Below are 19,937 nucleotides of genomic sequence, written 5' to 3'. Positions count from 1 at the left end.
GAAGTCCAAACAAAGACCTGAAGCCTTAGTGATCCTGAACCAGGTCTTCAGCCCCAGTGTAGGCTCAGTAGTTCTTGCCCCATTCCTCTTGAGGCTTACACTGCCTCTCCTGTAAGGGGGTTGCAAGGGAACCCAGGCCCACCCTCTCCTCTGGGTGATAAGCAGCTAGGGTCTGTTTCTTATGATCTTCTGCTAGTTCCCTTGGCAGTTTCCTACCTTTGCCTGTTTTCAGGTGTGTCTCTTGGAGCTGTGCTCGCCACTCCTCTCTCCTTGAGCTTCTTCTCTCTGTCCAGCTTTTCCCAGTTTGTTGCTGAGTTTTCTTCTCAGGATGGCTCCCCTCTGGCAACCACCTGGAACCCCTCTTAGCCTCTCCTTTCAGGACAAGTCCCAGGGTAAAAGCTCACTGCTGTAGCTCTCATTCAGTGTTCTGCTCTTGGCCCCACAGTCCTTCCTTGATAGAAACCACCCAGTCTGGCTTTCTCCAGCTGGGCCTAATCCTTAATTTCCTGTCTCCCCATCAAGGTGTCACAAAATGGACTAACTGGCGTGACTTTATCAGACGACATGAAGTGAGATTAAAGAATAATCATTCAAGTATTGAAGCTTATCAGAGAGGCCCTGCAAAAAATACAAGAACCACTTGGCACCTCTTCTATCCCTCACAACTGCCTGGCATCCTTCCAGTCACATACTGGTTGCTTTAGAACATTTATATAGTATTGGGGAAGTGCATGGCTGCATACAAGTGTCATAGGTATCAGCAGGAGCAAACCTGTGACCTGTAGTCCCCAAACCAAAAGCCTCCACACTCTGAGCTAATGGAGAACTTCCTTACCTGGGAGAAAGTAGCAGACTGTTATGGGCATAGGGGTCAGCCAGAAGAAGGATAGATGATCATATATCCAGGGCTGGTATATCACAGAAACATTAAGAATCTAGGCTGGAATTTTCAGAGGCCTATGGGAATTAGGCACCCAACACCCATTAAAAGTCAGTGGCATTGGATACAATCCCCCTAAGAAGCATCACTACATTAAGATTTAACCAATATTTCTAATTTGATCATCTGAATGTGTGGTGGGCACAAACCAAACTCCTGGATCCAACCCCTCTCTACTTTTTGGGGTGTTCAGAAGCTGTATTCAGATGCCTACAGATAATTATACTGCGTTCATCAGTGTAGTATCTGAGCATCTTCAGTTGTGTGTTAAGTAACGTGACTCACATCTGTCCTGTGTTTGTTCTCTTCTCCTCTCCACTGGGGGAGAAGTGTGTGCAGTGGAGTGTTTTGTTTTGATTCTTTTGAAATAACACACACTGATATGTATTTATATTAGAGAGAGCAGATAAAAGAAATGTGCCTTTCACTTAAAGTGGAAGGGGCGGGATTTGTGGTGGTCCTTAGTTCTTGTGGGAGCTCATTCAGTCTCGCACCAGCTCCTAAGAAAACTGTCTCCTGCACAGATGAACTTTACCCTTACAGTAAAGAGTTCCATCACGGCAGAGTTCCATCATGGTCTTCATTCTATGGCTTTAGTCAATCTTTTAGGTACCCTGACCTCACACCATTGAGTGCCTGGATGAGAAGGACTGAAACCTTGAACTTGATTTGACATTCTATGGGAGCCAGTATAGGGTGCAAAGGACAGTTCTGATGTGTGCAGGGGAACCCCACATCTCTCTGAACAGCATTATATGAAAGTTTATTAAGCAGGTGCTGTGTTTAATAGAACACAAGTTAGTTTGTATGTCCCAAGAACACAAATCACAAACCATAACATTGTAATTAGATTAAATTATACTTTATAGGCATCTAACCTATTTAAATATATATATACAGAGTTTGAAATGCTAGCACTAATCACTAAAGTCATTAATTATATGATAAATTACACACTAACATATGAATTAGGTATCATTTTAAAAAAGATTTACTGAATGTAAAAAGACAGTGAAATTGCATGACACACTAAAAATAATGAGGAAAAAGCCAAGTAACAATTCTTTTCAGGAAGCTTAGTAGAAATATGCTTTATGCCAGCCTGAGGTCCAGAGAAGCTGAAAGTGATCACAAACTGCATGTGATGGGAAGCTATAGCTTTGGTAAAAGGCACCACTGGGAGGTATTGGCCCTGCCATTGTATGAGGAGGGAAGTGTAAATGGGTTCAAACCAAAGCCCTTGCTCTGGACACCAGACTCTGGCCTTGATCTGGGTCTCCCGTAACTGAAGGGGCTGTGGCAAGCAAGAGCTGGAATCTGAAACCAGATCTTTTATTATTTATTTTATAACAACACTTGGGGGCTCCAATTGAGAATGGAGCTCATCTGTTTGAATGTTCCCAACACAGCGCTACCTATTTGGAACCCAAAGCAGTATGAAATCTGGGAGACTGTTCTGTGGACTTACACTACTTTTTGTGTGTTAACACATCTTTGCCCATGGTAGCAATGGCAAGAGTTGTGGTGCAGTCCAGCTCAGATGGCTGTCATCACCATGTCATCTGGACCTTCTCTGAACAGGGTTCAACAAAAACAGTGGATAAAATGCTGGTGCCCTGTGCATGCTAGCTCTCCCACCGCTGCTGCCACTGCTAGAGCTGCATTGGTAGGAGGCTTCCCGAAAAAATCTTGTGCAGACAAAATCTGTGATGGACAAGCCCATAGGGTCCTTAAATACATCTCGTCCCCATTTTAATTTTCACTTATTTTAAGCAGATTAGTTATACAGAGGTCTCCTTCAGATTGTTGTCTTCATTTAAAAAGTCATCTGCAGAATTTGTAGTCATTTTAAGCATTCTAATTGCCACCCAACCGAAATCCTCTGCCAGGTGATGAAGCTGCAGAACCCATCTACCGTGGTTTGTTGTCATGGCTCTCATATCTCTTCAAGCTTCCGATCTTTTGTTCTGCCTAAATTCAGTATCTGCGCTGCAGTCTGAAGCCATCCCCCTTTGATAGTATTTCATACTAGAAAAAGCAATATGAACACGTTGATGGGATAGAAAATACAGTTCAGCGTTCTTGGGATCTACTGAAGTAGCCCTTCCTCAGCCTAACTTGAGCTTTGATGGAAAACAGAGAGTTTGGGGGCAATTATTTTTCAAGATAAGTTTTCAAGATAAGTGAAAAATTAATATTCTTGATAAACTAGGAAAGTCTGACAAAATCACTATTTGGCTAAATCAGATCAAGTGATTGTTACCTGAAGTAATCAGATACTTTTTATCAGCAGTTTTTGTATATTACACAACATAAAACTTTCCATGTTTCTCAGATTCAGGGAGAAGGCCTCAATTCAGCACAAGCATGTGCTTAAAATTAAAGTGCTTGTGCAAGCTCTTTACCAAATAGGGGCAGTTTGCTGCATCAGGGCCTTACTGAGGTGAATCTAAAATACTTTTAAAAAGGGCTTTGAATATTCAAGGTCCGATTCTGCACTCTGTATCTGGACAAAACTCCCAGTCACTTCACATGGGTGTTTTCCCTAAGCCAGGACTGCAAAATTGGGAAGCCAAACATTTAAAAAAAGATTTTTTCCCCCTAAAAGCTGTGTGTGTGTGTGTGTGTGTGTGTGTGTGTGTGTGTGTGTGTGTGTGTGTGTGTGTGTGTGTGTAAATGTGTGTAAATGTGTGTAAATGTGTGTAAATGTGTGTAAATGTTCAAGGATTGCAAGGCTCCAAATGAAATTTGAATCTGATGGAAAAAATCTAAAACCTGAGAAAATTAACGTTCAATACAAGTTATTGGGTGGGTGGGAAGTGGGGGCAGGAAGGGAGGAAAATGACACCCAAAGCATAGAGACTCTGAAATTACACATTTGCCTGTACTATCAATGTGTTATTTATGGGGCGCATGGAGGACACAGCACATTACTTTTTTTGATTGCTATGTTCTTCATGTGTTTAAAACTTCCACACTATGGTGCACAGCAGTTCTACTGCTGAGTATAACGAGCCAAAATGCTTCTGAATAAAATCCAGGCAGGGCATCCCAGCATATCAGAGAACACCTTCTAGCATAACACGTCTGTGCTTGTTGGGTTCCCCTGTGCAGTGTTAAAGCAATGGGTGAGGTTCTCTGCTATGCCTCTTACGGCCCTTTAAGCCCCCTTTGTGCCCTCCAAATCCTCGGCTGCTCTGGGAGGCTGGAGTCCCCAGTATAAATCAGACAGTTCTGAGAGATTGTCTGAGTTTCAGCAGCCTCCCTGGGCAGCATCACTGCATGCTGTGCTCCCCCCTGCCCCCCGACACCCTTTCCTACCCCTGCAGCTCTACCCACAGCACAAAGGCACCAGGGCTTTTAAGGGGGTCCTCAGAAGGCAGCCTACAGCTGTCTTCTCCAGCTCCTGTGATAGGGGTATGTTCCCAGGGCTTGATCAAGGGCTTTCAGATCCACCACTCCATCCCTTTTACCCACTATAAGGGGCTGGAGTAGAGGTGAGGATCTCACACTTTCCATACTTTACTAGGGTTAAAATATACCATTCTTAGTTATGTATGAATCACTTACCGCATCATCATCATAATCCCTCTCAGGAAGTATCCTTGTTGGTGGTTCCATCTCATAAGCGCTGCTCATCTCAAACCCTCGGTTCACCTGAGCAGCATTGCTAGTCTGGATTGTGGGAAAGATTTTGTCATTTGCAGCAGAGTTGATGGCAGAAACATGTCCAGGTGTTTCTCTTTTATTTGAATAGTCCTCTGTCAGCAAATGCCTCTTCTCTGGATTTCTTTGCCTTTTATTTGCTCTTTAATGAAGAAGAAAAACATTTTTTCCAAGGTGTAACTTTTTAGATGTATCTTGATCCATCTAACCTCTCTCCCACTCCTTCCTTATTTTTCACACTCTCTCATCCCCCTTTTTGAAATATGCAATGAGAGTAGTTATTGGTGCATGGGTTGTGTGCTATGACATCACTTGTTACAAAGGCCAGGCAGCGCAGTTTATAACGCAAGCCCCCAAACTTCTTATTACAAATATGGCTTAAGGTGCCAGGAGGGGCAGAGATCAGAGAAACTCCTTTCTATATTTTCATGGAAAGACGGAATTCTCCCTGACACAACGCTAGTTGCACTTGTAACTGTATATGCAAACAAGAAACTGGTATGTTAATTTATACCCATTACAAAAGTTACTTTCATATATGCAGTCAAAGTCCTCCACTCTGCAAATGCCACATTGTATTCCTCCAGGAGTGGGCAAGGCTAGAGTGACTATGCCTGAGTGGCCTCCATACCTCTTGCTTGGCCAGATCATAGGCTCCAGAGCAATTCAGAATAGGCCAGTGCACAGGGGAGCATTGGAACTGGGCTGAGAAAGGGGCCATTGGGTCTAAGCTTATGCAGATCTAGTGGCTGGGAACCCCACATAAAAAATGCAGAGACAGCTGTTGCCATTCCAGCCTGTAGCCTGGAGTAGTGGCTGATGGGGTTGACACCTCTGAGGTACAGAAAACTGCAACATCTACCTGGTAGGTTGGCTTAAGGGCATGCTGGCCCTGCAGCACATCAGCTTTCTTGTTATTGCCACTCCCCGTCCCTCAACCACAAGTTGCTCCTGAAGCCGGTCCTGTCCCACCTCCTTGAGCTCATCCTCATTGGCTTCCCACCTGCCAGCACTGTCTGCCCACTGGGGCTCATCCCTGCCCCATCCCTGAGAAACTCTCTGACAAAACCTGGGACTTTTATTGTCCCAAGAAGACTTACAGATTTCCCACAACAGCTGCTTCAAACAAGGGATGATCCTGGGAAAACCTGGACAGGGGGCAACCCACGTGGCTAAGGAGGGCCACAGAGGTGTGGAACTTGAGCTCCATAGTCTGTCCCTGGGCTCAAGGGGTGGAATCTGACCTCCCTTCAGGCTGTGGGTTGGGGCAGAGATATGAATTTAGAGGGTTTAAGCCGCCGGAGGGGGTACATTTCAACCATATCTCCATAGTTTGGAAACAGACACCCAGGGTCATTTTCTCAACAGCGTGAGCACCCATTTCTCATGACAGCACACAAACTATTAGAGGGACACGTTCACAGGGACAAATACTTAACTTTCATGCAAAATGGTGGTACTGATGTCCCAAATAGAGAGACAATTGCATTGGCACCTTTAAATATCTGGCCCCTCTTTTAGAAACTAGCCCATTCCATAGAGCTTAGCAATCTCCCTTGTGTTCAAGTGCCTAGCAAGCAACTATTTGTACCTCAGTGAAGTGAAAATGAGTCCTACAATTAAGCCCAAGATAAGAGCCCCACACAGGGCAGCCACAATGATAAGGATCAACAAGGAATCTGAAAAGAGAAAGATTAAAAATTCATAGCAAACCCGGCATAAACCCGGCATAACCTCTAATATACTACAACAGGAATATATTTTGGAGTAAAATAGATTCTGCACCATCAAAACATATCTGTCTTTCAGGCTATTACTCTTGGGGCAGTGCTTATGAGATGGCCACCATCATGGATTGAACCACTCTGCTCCAGAGCTAAAAGCTGCTATAGTTTGAGCTAAAGCGCAGGGAGAACTGTAACACCTTATATCCGCTGTGAATCTGCAGAGGGAGACCCCACAACACCCACTCACCAGTGGGTTACATACTTTCTCAGGTCCAAGGAAGCTCATCCATCAAGGAAGCTATGCATCTGAGGCCCATAGCAGTTTGAATCCTGGATCAGACCCCACTTACATGACATTGGCCACCTTATATTGGCCAACACACTGGGGATTGAACTAGAAACCACCAGAGTTAAAAGTATAAGCTACTAAGGCTCGAACTAAAGAGTCAAACCTGTATAAGTAGGGATTATAACAACTCATATCCTCTGTGGATCAGCATGGGGGAGGCGGAGACTCTTTAACATTCACCAGTGGGTTATACTTGCCATCAGAAAACTCCTGTTCCCGCATTAGGCTCTGCTAGTAAAGACCCTTGCATGGGTGAAGAGTTCTCTTGAAGTAAATGGTCCTCAGCAAGTGTTCCATACCAGCAGATCCCAGTGCAGGCTCAGGGCCTAAGGTTGCAAATTAACCTCTATTGCAACCTCCTATTTACACTTGCTTGTGCCTCTCTGACATATTTACTTTTTGAGCTGAAATGTCACCTGTTTGCTCTCAGTGAAAGCCTGGAGTTTTTGGAAAGTTGGAGAAAATTCCTTTGTATAGTTACACCTTATGGAAGGGTGGGAAAAAATACCCACTTGGGTAAAACTGATTTTTTTCTTCTGACTGGCTGCTATTTTCCAAATTTTGTTTGTGAAAATAAAACAAAACACCCTCCGTTTTTCTACAGCCGTCACCTACCTCCCCACCCAAAAAATCATTACAAATCATTAAAAAATTGTTTTCATTCAATTGTTTTGGGGTGGGGGCATGAAAGAAAGTTCCAACTATGTGTACTCTGAACTTTTAAATTTTTATCTCTTCACAGGGGAGGACAGATGGGTGCAAGTATGAACCAGAAGGCCTGGGTTTAATTCCCAGCTCTGCTACAGACTTCTTATATGACCTTGGGCAAAACATTTAAACACACTCTGCCTCAACGGTCTTTCTATAAAATGGGGCTCATACCACTTCCTGACCTCATAGCGCTACTGTGTAGATTAAAGTTTCTGAAGACACTATAAACTCCTCAGTCAAGAATCATTGCCTTGATCAATTTGGGGAGGAAATTTCAGTAGGGAAGTTCTCTTTTACACTTGCTTAGGATGACATTTTTCTGATGCTTTTAGTTGTGTAATTGCCTGAAGCACTGTGGAATAATAAAAACCACCTGCCCGATGCCATAGTGCTGCAGCTATGGTTTTTCTGCATCTACAGCGTGGAGGAGTTTAACCACATGGAATTAAGCAAAATACATTTGCACAACTCCATAATGCTGCAGCTTCAGTTTTTGCTTTAAGATAGAGTAACCAGAAACTTATTTGCTAACTTTGGTGAGTAAAATAACTTTTCATTGCTCTTTACTCCTGCAGAGTCAACACAAATAAGGGCAGATCTACCCTAGAAGTGCTACATCGGTGCAGCTGGGCCCCTGTAGCATATCTGGTGAGACACTCTATGTCGACGGGAAAGCGCTCTCCTGTTGGCACAATTACTCCACTTCCGTGAGTGGCGGAAGCTATGTCAGTGGGAGAGCGTTTCCTGCTGGCATAGTGCCGGTGTGAACAGTGCTTAGGTTGCTGTAACTTGCATTGCTCAGGAAGGTGGTTTTTTTCACACCCTTGAGTGACGTACGTTAGATCGACTTAAGCGGTAGTGGAGATCTGCCCTCAGAGAGTGACCTGGATTCCACATCCTTGCGATCACTTAGCTCTGTGCAGCTACATCGCAGGCAATGAGGATACAAAGTGTCTCTAAATGTTTACTCTGAAGATAGTGGGGAGAAGGGGAAGAGCTATAGTGGAGACTATCACTTTGCCCACACAACCTTTAGTACTAGTAGTGCTGTAGCATTTTGGATCATGAGTTAGTCTGTTAAATGTATATCTTTGGTAGACTCCATATGGTATGTGGGTGAGTTGATGTTGCCCTCTAAATTTTATTGTTAGAATTTCCAAAGATTGTCTTTAAATTCATAACCTTGCTGTTGCATTTGTGCGTATTTTAAGCAATTGGTTTTCTTAATCGTTTTAGAAAAGGCATTAGAAGAAAGAACCCAAAAGCCTTCTTAACAAAATACATGCAGAGCATTCAATGAGGTCAAATATTTCTTCCTCTTATAACAATCTGCTTTTGCCTGGCCAGCTTTTCTGTGCTGTGTTAAAACTACTATTAGCCATTTCCCTAAACTTTCAGGCCAAACATGCAAAGGTTTTGAGGTCTTAGAGGTGAATACATAAATTGGTATATGTTTAACCTGTGTAAGAATACAGTGGGGGTAAGAGGAGTTGAAACATTCGCACACAAATGCACCCTGCACTGAATTAAACCCCAGCCAGTCGCAGTGATTAAACAGTCATAAGTGTCAATTCTTCAGCAAACTTCTCTCTACATAGGATGATACTGTAGCCACAACCCGAGAGGGACAAGGGGGACATTTCTCTCACAACAATATTTTCCTATCCTGTAAGATGTTGAAAAATTGGAGAGTTTGCAGATAAAATCCACAAGAATGAAGGAGCTCAATCTGTTCAGCTATCAAAAAGAAGATCAAGAGGTGACTTAATCATAGTGTATAAATACCTTCCTGAGGAGAAAATATGGGGTACTAAATGGCATTTTAATGTAGCAGAGAAAGGTATGACGAGAACCAGTGGATGAAGTTAAAGCTACACAAATTCAAACTAGAAATAAGGCATGAAGGATGATTAACCACTGGAACAAATTAACGACCAAGGGAAGTGGTGGATTCTCCATCTCTTGATGTCTTCAGAACAGGACTGGATGGTTTTCTGAAAGACGTGCTTTAGCCAAACACAAGTTATTGGGCTCAACATAGGGTGTAATTGGATGCAGTTTGATAGCCTGTGTTCTGTGGACACAAGGAGGTCAAACTAGATCATCTAATGCAGTTGTTCCCAAACTTGTTCCACTGCTTGTGCGAGAAAAGCTCCTGGTAGGCCAGGCCAGTTTGTTTACCTGCCGCGTCCGCAGGTCCAGCCGATCGTGGCTCCCAGTGGCAGCAGTTCGCTGCTCCAGGCCAATGGGAGCTGCTGGAAGTGGTGGCCAGTATGTCCCTCAGCCCACGCCACTTCCCACAGCCCCCATAGGCCTGGAGCAGCAAACCGCGGCCACTGGGAGCCGTGATCGGCTGAACCTGCAGACACGGCAGGTAAACAAACCAGCCCAACCCGCCAGGGGCTTTCCCTGAACAAGCGGCGGAACAAGTTTTGGAACCACTGATCTAATAGTTTCTTCTGGCCTTAAAGTCTATGATGCTTCTCTCCACATGGCTACAGGGCTCATGCTTTTTAACTCATCCCTCTCTAACTTTTTGTTGTTGTTAACATGGTGTGTTTGCATCTCCATATGCTGCTAATGCTCACTCTACTATTGCAGGGTCTGCTCTGCAAGTAAAACATTGCTGGAAATCTTTCCAATAAGTAAACATCAAAAACTCTTGTACTCACTGTTGCTACAGTTTACTCCAGAGTAGCCCACATCACACCTAAACGATAGCAAAAGAAATGGAAACTGAGTTCATGCTATTCAGTAGATGGTCATGAAACAATAGATCACTCCCACCCACCACCATCTTCTCTTATTGTTGGGTTTCATATTTGTCATCTTATCTCTATATCTGTGTAGTTTCTCTGTGGTGATTTGGGTGAGAAGAAACAGTTGAGGAACACCAATTTCCTTTTTAAACTAAAATTTCTTTGATCAAGATTTTCAGATATAGAATCATAGAAGATTAGGGTTGGAAGAGACCTAAGGAAGTCCTCTAGTCCAACCCCCATGACTAGTGATTTTGGATGTCTCAATTTTTGAAGTGTCCAACTTGATAAACCTTAAAAGAAGCTGATTTTCAGAATGTGCTGAGCACCCGTCTATGAAAATCAAGACTCCGTAGGTGTTTCAAGATGGATGCCCAAAAATGGAGGCACTCAGAGTCACTAGTCACTTCTGAAAAACTTGGTCTTTGTGAGTCATAGTCTTTCTTGGGCACCTGACTGTTGACAGTGCCTCACTTTTCATCCCAATGTTACCATTTTGAAATAAAACATGCTAGTGTCATCATTAATTTTGCTGGTGAATGTAACAGTCACAGGACCAGCCGGACTGACAGAGAACGAAGAAGTTCTCTGTTTATCCAGAGGTACAGCCTGGGTAGTAGCATAGTTTCCCCACACTACTCCAGTAATGAGTTTTAACCCTGTCCTGGAGGAAGCACCTCTGGAGGGAAACCCAAGCAAAATACCACAGGACTTATACTGGTCAGCACATGTGCTTCCCCTGGACCTCAGTGGAAGTTCTGCCACGAATTTGAAGCAGTATAGATCAGTCTTTGTTGCTTACTTAATGTCATTTAATTTGTCCAGTTTAGGGCTGTGGTTCTAAAAGCAATACTGTCAACTCCATCCTGTTTTAAATACCGTGTTGCCCCTTATCTTGATAGAACAAAGGAAGTAGCTGAGTACTCACTCCATGCAGTTTCCATCTTTGTTTTGGAAATTAGGAAGACATTGGCAAACTGGGACATTGTTTCTATCTATAACACAATGCATGTGCTTTTCTTCTGAACATGTGTTATCACAACCTACATTTTCAATGGGAAAAAAAAGAGTTGTTTTAAAGAAAGTCTGAAAATGGATATTCTGATATAGAGGCTTAATACTTCAATATGCAAATATTCACATTTTTAGTTAACATACAAGAAGGTGGCAAAACACACATGGTTTTTCCTGTCCCTTTATAAACTCACAGAATTCTGATTCGCCTCGGAACTGTGTTATGTGTTTAAGGGCTACAGAATGATCTTTTAATAGAAATACACACACAGAAAGGAAACGTAAATATAGGCACAATAACAGAAGAAAAAGTATCATTGCTTGGTTCCCACCAGTCCGCAGCCTTGCCAACTCTTGCGATTTTATCATGAATTTTTGCAAGAGTTAGTGTCTTCCTTAAAGCCTCAGCTCTTGGAATCAGTTGATTATGTGACAAATCTCAGCTAATAAAGCATGTTTCTAGCACTCGTCATTATGGAGAAAAGCTTGAAAAACATGAATTGAATATCTGGTAAAGGCTCCAAAACCAAAAGGCAAATAAGAACCCTTCTGAAATCTCCTCATGATTTTTGAATGCTTAGGGTTGGCAATGCTGTCGTGTGCGGCACTGTCACAGTACAACCCCTAAAGCCCAAAGGGCAGCAGGGCAGCTGAATCCTAGAAAGAAGATTAGGGGTAGTTGGACTGCTGGCTAGCTCTGGGTTGTGGTGAGGCAACGGGCAAATCTCAGTTTGAGGAGGACCATAGGCCCCAAGAAAATCTGCCAACTGTCAGGGAAAATAATAATACTGAGTCCCACAGGCATGCTGGTAAGAGAGAATATTTTATTCAATAGATCCTGTCAAATGACAAAGACCTGCTATTTGTAAACCACTGGTATGCACGGTCAGGCTCCAGATTCTTTCAAGCCCAGCAGTCATGGTGGATTGACTCCTGAACTGTTTGCAAGGAGAGTAGATTGTCTACCCAATACTCAGCTGGCTATGTGCTGCCAATACTGTGATTTCAATCACAACAATCATATGTTTTAAATTACTCATGTGCTTAAGAGCTTTGCTAAATTGGAATGGAATTACTCATGTGATTAAAGTTAAGCATATGCTTAAGGCCACTGTTTCATCAGGGCTGCAGTGCCCAATTTTCAGAGCTGCAGATGCTCAGCACCTGAGAAAATCCCATTTTTTTTCAAATGGTGCTGATAAAGGAGGAATGAAGGTGGGGAGGGGAAAGCACAACCCATTATAAGAGCTTATAAGGGTCACAAAGCTCTCACCTGAACAGCTTTTGTCTTCTGGGTTCTTCTTAGAAAATCCTGATTTACATTCACACGTTACTTCATCAGTGTCCTGGCAAGTAGTAGTTGCCTCGTCACAGTCATAAATGGCACATTGTGAAAGTGCTAAAAACAAAATGAAGTATTTCAAAGACTGATCATAAAGTTAAATCTATAGTTAGCAGTAGCCTTTAATATGAAGCAGTGTGCCTACTTAATAACCTATGTATTGTATAGTTAGTATTTCTGAATTCAGTTTTAAGGTATATGTAGGGTACAAATACCCCCATCACCTTGAATTAACCCTTACAGTATTGACAACCTTCCCAACAACTGAACCATTCCCATCACAGGTACTGATCTCTCATTTCTCCCTGCCTACAACTGGCCTGATCTGCCTCCCAGCAGTCTAACCTTCCCCAATGCCATCCAGAAAGAGTGATGTTCTACCAATACTTTAACAAAGAGCTTTTGTGAAAATTTCTTCCCTTAGCCCCCTTTAAAAAAACACATTCCACTCCCTGCCCTCCCATACAGGGAGTTGCTCTTTAGTGGAGACTTGATGGATGTAAAGCTGAGCATATATGTAAGTATTTGCAGGATCTGGGCTTATATTTAATATGTCACACAGTGTTCAACTTATATATAACTTGAAATTGGGATAGGAGCTCAGACTAGGGGAGGAGCTCTATAATTGATTGCGGTTAGAAGAAATTTCCCCTTTGCACAGGTTATTCAGTAATTTCCACTATGGAGTTTCTTCTACCTTTTTCTGAGGCATTTAGTACTGACCACGCAGAGACAGGATACTGCACTAGATTCACCTGATTGTCTGAATTAGCATAGCCATTTCTATATTTCTATATTATTTAAAATTGATTCAGGAAAATAAACCTCAAAATGATACTCTGAAAATAAATCTCTCAGGATTTTGTTTAAAGTTGGTTTCAAAAACTATGGCGTTGTTTGATTTGCACAGCCGTAAGTTACGAAAAATGAGTAAATGGCACTAATAATGCACTACTTACATCTTAGTTTCATTTTTCCATTTAGAATGTTACATCCTCAAAAAAACGACTAGCATAAAATATTCTGTCAAACTCAAACTTGCTGCTACAGCACTGATAGTGCTCAGCCACCCCATGCACAGAAGGAATCTTTTTGAGAAGATAATTAGGCATCTTAAATTACTTAATAATGGACTATAAACAGAAGTGACTGAGTTGTAAATTTTAAAGATTCAGTTTTACAAAGCAATCTTAATCGACCATGACTCACAGACAGTTCAAATCTATTGTAATTCAGGCAAAATTGAGTCACATGCTAGGTCAGCCTCTGAGCCCTCCCCCAATTTTTCAACAAAAGATTCATCTCAGTTCCTAACTACAGGCTTAAACCTGCAAGGTGCTCAGTGAACTGACCTTGATCTAGCAAAGCACTTAAACACATACTTAACTTTAAGCATACGGATAGTATTACTGGGTAAATATGCAGGCTTTGTTTTAGCAAGGCAATAAAGCACAAAAGTAGTCGCACTGAACTCAATGGAATTATTCATGTGCTTAAAGTTAAACATATGCATTAGTGCTTTACTGGCTAAGGAGAAAAGGATTTGGCCTCCATACAAATGAGCCGTAAGTTCTGCATGTATACAGGTCTCCATTTGCATGGAGCTCAATGCAGGATCAGGGCATTGGCATGCAAGTTTTATTTTTGCCAGAGCTGGTTAAAAATGTGAACATTTTTCATGAAAATTTTAGAAAAAAATATCTTGTCCCTGTGTTTCCTTGAAAAATGTCAACATTTTTTGACTAGTCCTAGCTTCTGGTTATTTTTAATTAATGATACTTTTGCAGGAAATAATAGAGAAAGTGCAAAACATAACAAAAAATGTTCAGCTCTAAGCATTAATGCATTTTTCCTGCAAGCGTTGGTTATTTTAGTGACATAAGAATTTCCATACTAGATTACATTGGTGAGACATCTAGTCCCGTACCTGGTCACTGTGGCCCCAGTTCAGAAAAGAGCTCAAGCATGTGCTTAATCCATCCCTGTTCAAGAAAACACTTACGCACATGCTTAAGCTTTTACTTAAATATTTTCCTAAAACGGTGTCATAAGGAGGAGGGAGAAAACTTGTTCACCTTAGCCTCTACTGATAGAACAAGAAGCAATGGGCTGAAACTGCAGCAACGGAGGTTTAGGTTGGATATTAGGAAAAAGTTTCTAACTGTCAGGGTGGTTAAACACTGGAATAAATTGCCTAGGGAGGTTATGGAATCTCCAGCTCTGGAGATATTTAAGAGTAGGTTAGATAAATGTCTATCAGGGATGGTCTACACAGTATTTGGTCCTGCCATGAGGACAGAAGACTGCACTCAATGACCTCTCAAAGTCCATTCCAGTTCTAGAATCTATGAACCTATGAATCTAAATAGGGATGCTGGCCTAAATGTGACCAATACCGAATGCTACAGAGGATGGGGTAAGAAACCCCCTACTGGACAATTATGAATAATCAGACAATAAAGAAGTTTCTTCCTCACTCACCAGTAAGAGATTGTCTTATGTTCAGAAACACAGGAGTCATATTTATTTTATTTTTGTTCTGTCTAAAGGGAGGGACTGTATTTTTATTATGTGTTTATCCTGCACCTGGTACAATGGGTTCCAGGTCCATAACTAGGTGCTGTAATAATACAAACAATAAATAATAATACTCCCATTAACTACATAACCTGTAACATTCAGAAAAACATTCATTGTGGGAAATGAATATTTCTCTTTTATTCCCAAATACAAATAGAACATTGTCTGTGTCTCAAAAAGACAAAAAGTTACAATGAATGGTTGCGTTTTCAAAGTAGATTAGGGGATTTAGACATAACTCATTAATATTATCAGAGGGTATGTTTCTAAGAGCTTTGTCCTCATCAGGTTGGAAAATCTCAGGCAGTGTTCTTAGTGCAGTACTTACCTTCATAGCTATCACTACTGAAATTGGAATTGCCTTTCATTGTGTCTTCTATGAGTTTAGTAACTTCGCTAGAGTTTAATTTTGTGGTCGCTTTAAACATGTTCCTTACTGCCACACTAGTTCCACTGGTCCCCGCTTTATTCTGTATTTTAGATTTTGCTGAACTTTGTCTGAAAAATAAATATCTAGTGTAATTGTAGAAAGTACCATAAACACCACATTTACTTTAACAACAGAATTTTGTAATCAGTCAAACAGGCATATCGTAGGCAGCGAGAGCAGATTTGCCCACAGACACATTATACCACTGTGCAGTGCCTCTTGGTTCTCCAGCAATAACATCTTGAGGGGATAAAGATAATTCAGTCTCCACATCTCATTCTTAGTCTCTGCTCTGCCAACAAGTGAGCCAATGAATGTCAAATGAGTTGCAACAGGATTTTATGAAATGGTCATTTTCTCACTAGAAATTAGACTCAGATCACAAATTCACTGACTACTGGTTATTTGCACCAACCAGGATCTCATGTCAACTAGTAACCAAGAGGTTTAAGATGCTCTATCTTACTTAGTAACATCTTGAGGCATCCAGTCCCTGTTGTGATGAGGTTTTCACTCTTAACTCTAATCAATACACTTTCAAGAGCCAGATTTTCAAATAACATGGGTGTACAATTGCCCAAGTAATTTTTGCACATTGTGTTAAGTGCATAGGTACACGTACAAATAAGTAAAAGGCTGAAGTCAGAGTGATCCTAAATGTGCCCCAAAACATTTTTCCCTCTTAATGCTGCTGAATACAATAATAACTTTACTAAGGGCCAGATTCTGATACCTATATTCATGATGAACAGGGTCTCATGCCATGTCTGTCTTGCTCCATTGGCTATTATCAGTGGGAATACCCATGGAGTAAAGCGCTACTCAGCATAAGTAAGATTCTTGGAATCTGGCCCTAAAAATTTATGTACCACATTGATATCATATTCTACTTTTAGTATTTTTGCAAAACTCCCATTATTACTAGTGGGAGTTCTGCTGTGCATCAAGCGGTATACAGGCTATTGTCTCAGCTCACCCGACACACACGATGAGTCTGAAACTTCTGATGTTAAAATGTGTATGTTCCAAAGTGTGCCACATTCCCAGAAGTAAGAAGTCCCCACTGATCTGAAACCTCGTTTAGCTGAGTTCATTTCATATTGCTTATCTCATTTGATTAAATGAGGATTGAGGGCATATAAGCTGGGGCAAACCAGGAAAGCAATGTGAGCTATGTGTCTATGCTATGTACATAAAGAGAGATCTCACACACACACACACACACACACACACACACACACACACACACACACACACACACACAGATGAGCTGCTGAGCTTACTTTATATTCACAATTATCGTCTCTTCATAGTCTGTCTCATTTTGGAAAGTTGTGTTGAACTATGAAAGATAAAATGAATTTAGTTTATACCTTTGTAAGACCACAGAACAAAATAGCCAAGGAAAATTTGTGGAGTTCATCTCTCTCAGAGCCAGTTAGGGAAATTAAGGGCCCAGAGTTCCTCACGCCTTGTCCAGGAAAATTCCTATTGACTCCTAAGAGAGCTCAGCCTAAGCAAGGAATGCCGGAGTGGGCCATACAATTATGAGTATAATAATAAATTACCACTACATACAGACACTGTAGTGGGCACCATCCTCCCAGGCTCCACACTTAAAGAGATGACTTTGTGCACAGATCTTCCTCATCCAGATTGGACAGAGGGCGAGAGGGGCTCAGCCACCCCGGTGGAACCAAAACCCTGTTCCCCACGACACTATGGCTGGGCATCCTTGGGCCTCTGATATCCATGGTGAGGAAGCAGACCAGGGACAGAGGCAGTGGGGTGGGTTCAGGATGAACATCATTTCCCTCCCTGCCCCCTTGGCAAGCGGTGAATGGTTAGTTGAGTCTTAAGCAGTGGTAACTTTTCTGTGCCTCCTTCTCCGCCCCATCCAGCCCCCGACTCTGTGCACTGGCTTTCCCCCCACCACTTAAAGTAGGGTAGAGAGAAGTTTCCCAGAAGCACTGGATAATGGAGGAATCCTTGGTAGCACAGGTCCAATGGAAGTTCACAGCTAGAGAGCATGTGCAGGACAGTGAGCCCAGGAGATGATGGGGAGGCACATCTGCCCACAGATGTTCCTGTTCCTCACAGATATTCATGTGGATCTGGGAGGTTTAGTGGCTGAGCCCCCTTCTTTGAGCACAAGGATGTCTGTGTGCGGATACACTCATACACAGATTCCATCCCCCTGGCTTAAGTACCCAGGGGAAATCCCACAAAGAGAAACTCATAGTGGCTTCTGTTCCGAGACCTCATCACACAGGTTTCTTAGCAGGGGGGGAAAGATCTCCCTTCCCTTCACTTATCAGTGCCATGTGGGGCACCAAGAAGCACCTCTTATGATGAGCAAACTTATCATCATAGTCATTAAAGAACACTAGTATAATCACCCAATATATCCCACTTCCCCAGGAAAGATGTTCCAAGACTTCAGTTAATGTTTATACAAATGCACATGGTATTTAACACTCCCCTCATTCATACTATTCATCTACTTATGGAACAGAAATTAGGACTCTTATTTTGGTGCCTAAATCCATATTTAGACATCTAACCTTTAGGCATCAATGTCTGAAAATGCTGGCCTTTACTTATGGTCATATGGTAGGAATATCTTTTCCTGTATAAAACTGTAACCTACTTCTACTCTTATGATTGAGAATTACTGTCTTGAACTTGCTGATGATGTTCAAATAGTTATTACTGAGTAGGATCATGTTTACTGAGTTTTGTCAAAAATGTAAACGTTTTGCAGGAACATGTCGATTTCTATGAAAGTGAGAATGGAAAAAATGGAGGTAGCAGTGGAATTTTCCCTTCTATCAGCCTGGGGCGTTCCCTCTCCTCCTCAAACTTCCTTCTGGTGCCAGTCTGGGGGGTTCACCCTCCCACTCCCTGCCATCCTAAGTCAGCCGGGAAGAAGGGACAGGGAGACCTGGGACAGGTGCCAGCAGCATTGATATGTTCCTAAATGGGAATTTCCCTTTCATGGGAAATTCTGAAGTTTGATGTTTTGAACCGATTTGGAACGAAACAAAATCTTGCACACTTGGAATTTCCTGTGGGAAAGAAATCCCATTTGTTGGCCAGCTCTAGTATACAAGGCCGTATCTTAGTTTCTTATCTATAAAAGAAAAAAAACGATACTTCAGGCACAACCAGGGCCGGCCTTAGGATTTATGGTGCCCTAGGCGAGATTATTAAACTGGTGCCCCTGTGCCTGATCTGCTCTTAGCAACACAAACATAAGCTTACAGTATTGGAAAACTTGCCACATTCATGTTATTAAAACCAGTTTAACTTAATTAAGCACACTGTAATGCTGATGGACTAGCACTAAAGAAGCAGCACTATAGAAAAAATTCTGATATGACAGAATGATGCAAATAATATATATTTTTTAATTTATCAAAATTTTATTGGAAATTTATATGAAGAGGTATTGAAACAAAGATTTGTTTTTAATTAAAAGCAATCTTTCTGGCTTTTTTGGCTGCAAAATCAGTAATAATGTCATCGTATGACAAAGACAAAGTCGTGTCTTGTTCGATCGCAAGAATAGCAAGACCACTTAAGCGTTCCTGACTCATTGTAGAGCGGAGATAGTTTGTAATGAGCTTTAGTTTTGAGAAACTCCGTTCTCCTGATGCTACTGTTACAGGAATTGTCAGTAGAATATGAGTGGCAATGTACACATTAGGATATATGTCAACAAGTTTGCGGGTATGAATAAACTGTACAATGTCCATCACCGATTTTGCATGTGGCAACATTGATGACAGTGTACTCAATTCTTCGTACAGTTCAAGTCCATTTAAATCAAAACTATCACCGTGCTTCAGGAGGCTCTCTAGGTTCTTGCACTTTGTCATTAGTTGCTCTTGTTTTCCTATTTCGTTGAATTTAGCTATGTCATACAAAAATCCAAACTGTTCATGGTGTACTTGCAAGGTATTAAACCTTTCATCAACAGCAGATACTGCTTTATCCATCACAACATTAAAAAATTCAACCTCAAATTTCTTTTCTGGATTGTCTATGGGCATGATATGCTGTACAGATTCTTCACAAAGAAGTGTCCCTGGCCTTTTTAACTCATATTAACTATGTATTTACTTTATGAAAGTTGGAGAAAACATTGTGAAAACGTAAAACATTGGCTGCCCAACTTCTGGGCTGGCAAAAGTTATACTGACTCACAGGGAAAAAAAAAAGCAGGAGAATCTTAGTACAACATATGGTCACTCTATACCAGGGGTCGGCAACCTTTCAGAAGTGGTGTGCCAAGTTCACTGTAATTTAAGGTTTCTCGTGCCAGTAATACATTTTAATGTTTGTAGAAGGTTTCTCTCTATGTCTATATTATATAAATAAGCTATTGTTATTATCTGAGGTCTTGGCCACCGGTCC

The 19,937-nt window shown here is 41.8% G+C and overlaps 1 protein-coding gene across 1 annotated transcript in view; it reads right to left on the bottom strand.

The window, feature by feature from the left end:
- Positions 1 to 1,998: 1,998 nt before the first annotated feature.
- Positions 1,999 to 19,937, bottom strand: part of MUC13 (mucin 13, cell surface associated) — a 42,552-nt gene continuing 24,613 nt past the window's right edge. Inside the window, exons 10-17 of the mRNA XM_030580401.1 lie at positions 16,802 to 16,860; positions 15,417 to 15,586; positions 12,440 to 12,565; positions 11,081 to 11,195; positions 10,066 to 10,103; positions 6,198 to 6,285; positions 4,511 to 4,748; positions 1,999 to 2,968 (exon numbers count right to left, since the gene is read on the bottom strand). Of these exons, the coding sequence (XP_030436261.1) occupies positions 2,918 to 2,968; positions 4,511 to 4,748; positions 6,198 to 6,285; positions 10,066 to 10,103; positions 11,081 to 11,195; positions 12,440 to 12,565; positions 15,417 to 15,586; positions 16,802 to 16,860 (885 nt within the window). The 3' untranslated portion in view covers positions 1,999 to 2,917. The remainder of the gene's footprint in view (positions 2,969 to 4,510; positions 4,749 to 6,197; positions 6,286 to 10,065; positions 10,104 to 11,080; positions 11,196 to 12,439; positions 12,566 to 15,416; positions 15,587 to 16,801; positions 16,861 to 19,937) is intronic.

This window comes from Gopherus evgoodei, chromosome 11 (genome assembly GCF_007399415.2).
Source record: "Gopherus evgoodei ecotype Sinaloan lineage chromosome 11, rGopEvg1_v1.p, whole genome shotgun sequence".
Lineage (NCBI taxonomy): Eukaryota > Metazoa > Chordata > Testudines > Testudinidae > Gopherus > Gopherus evgoodei.
This window is presented reverse-complemented; position numbering and strand designations above follow the sequence as displayed.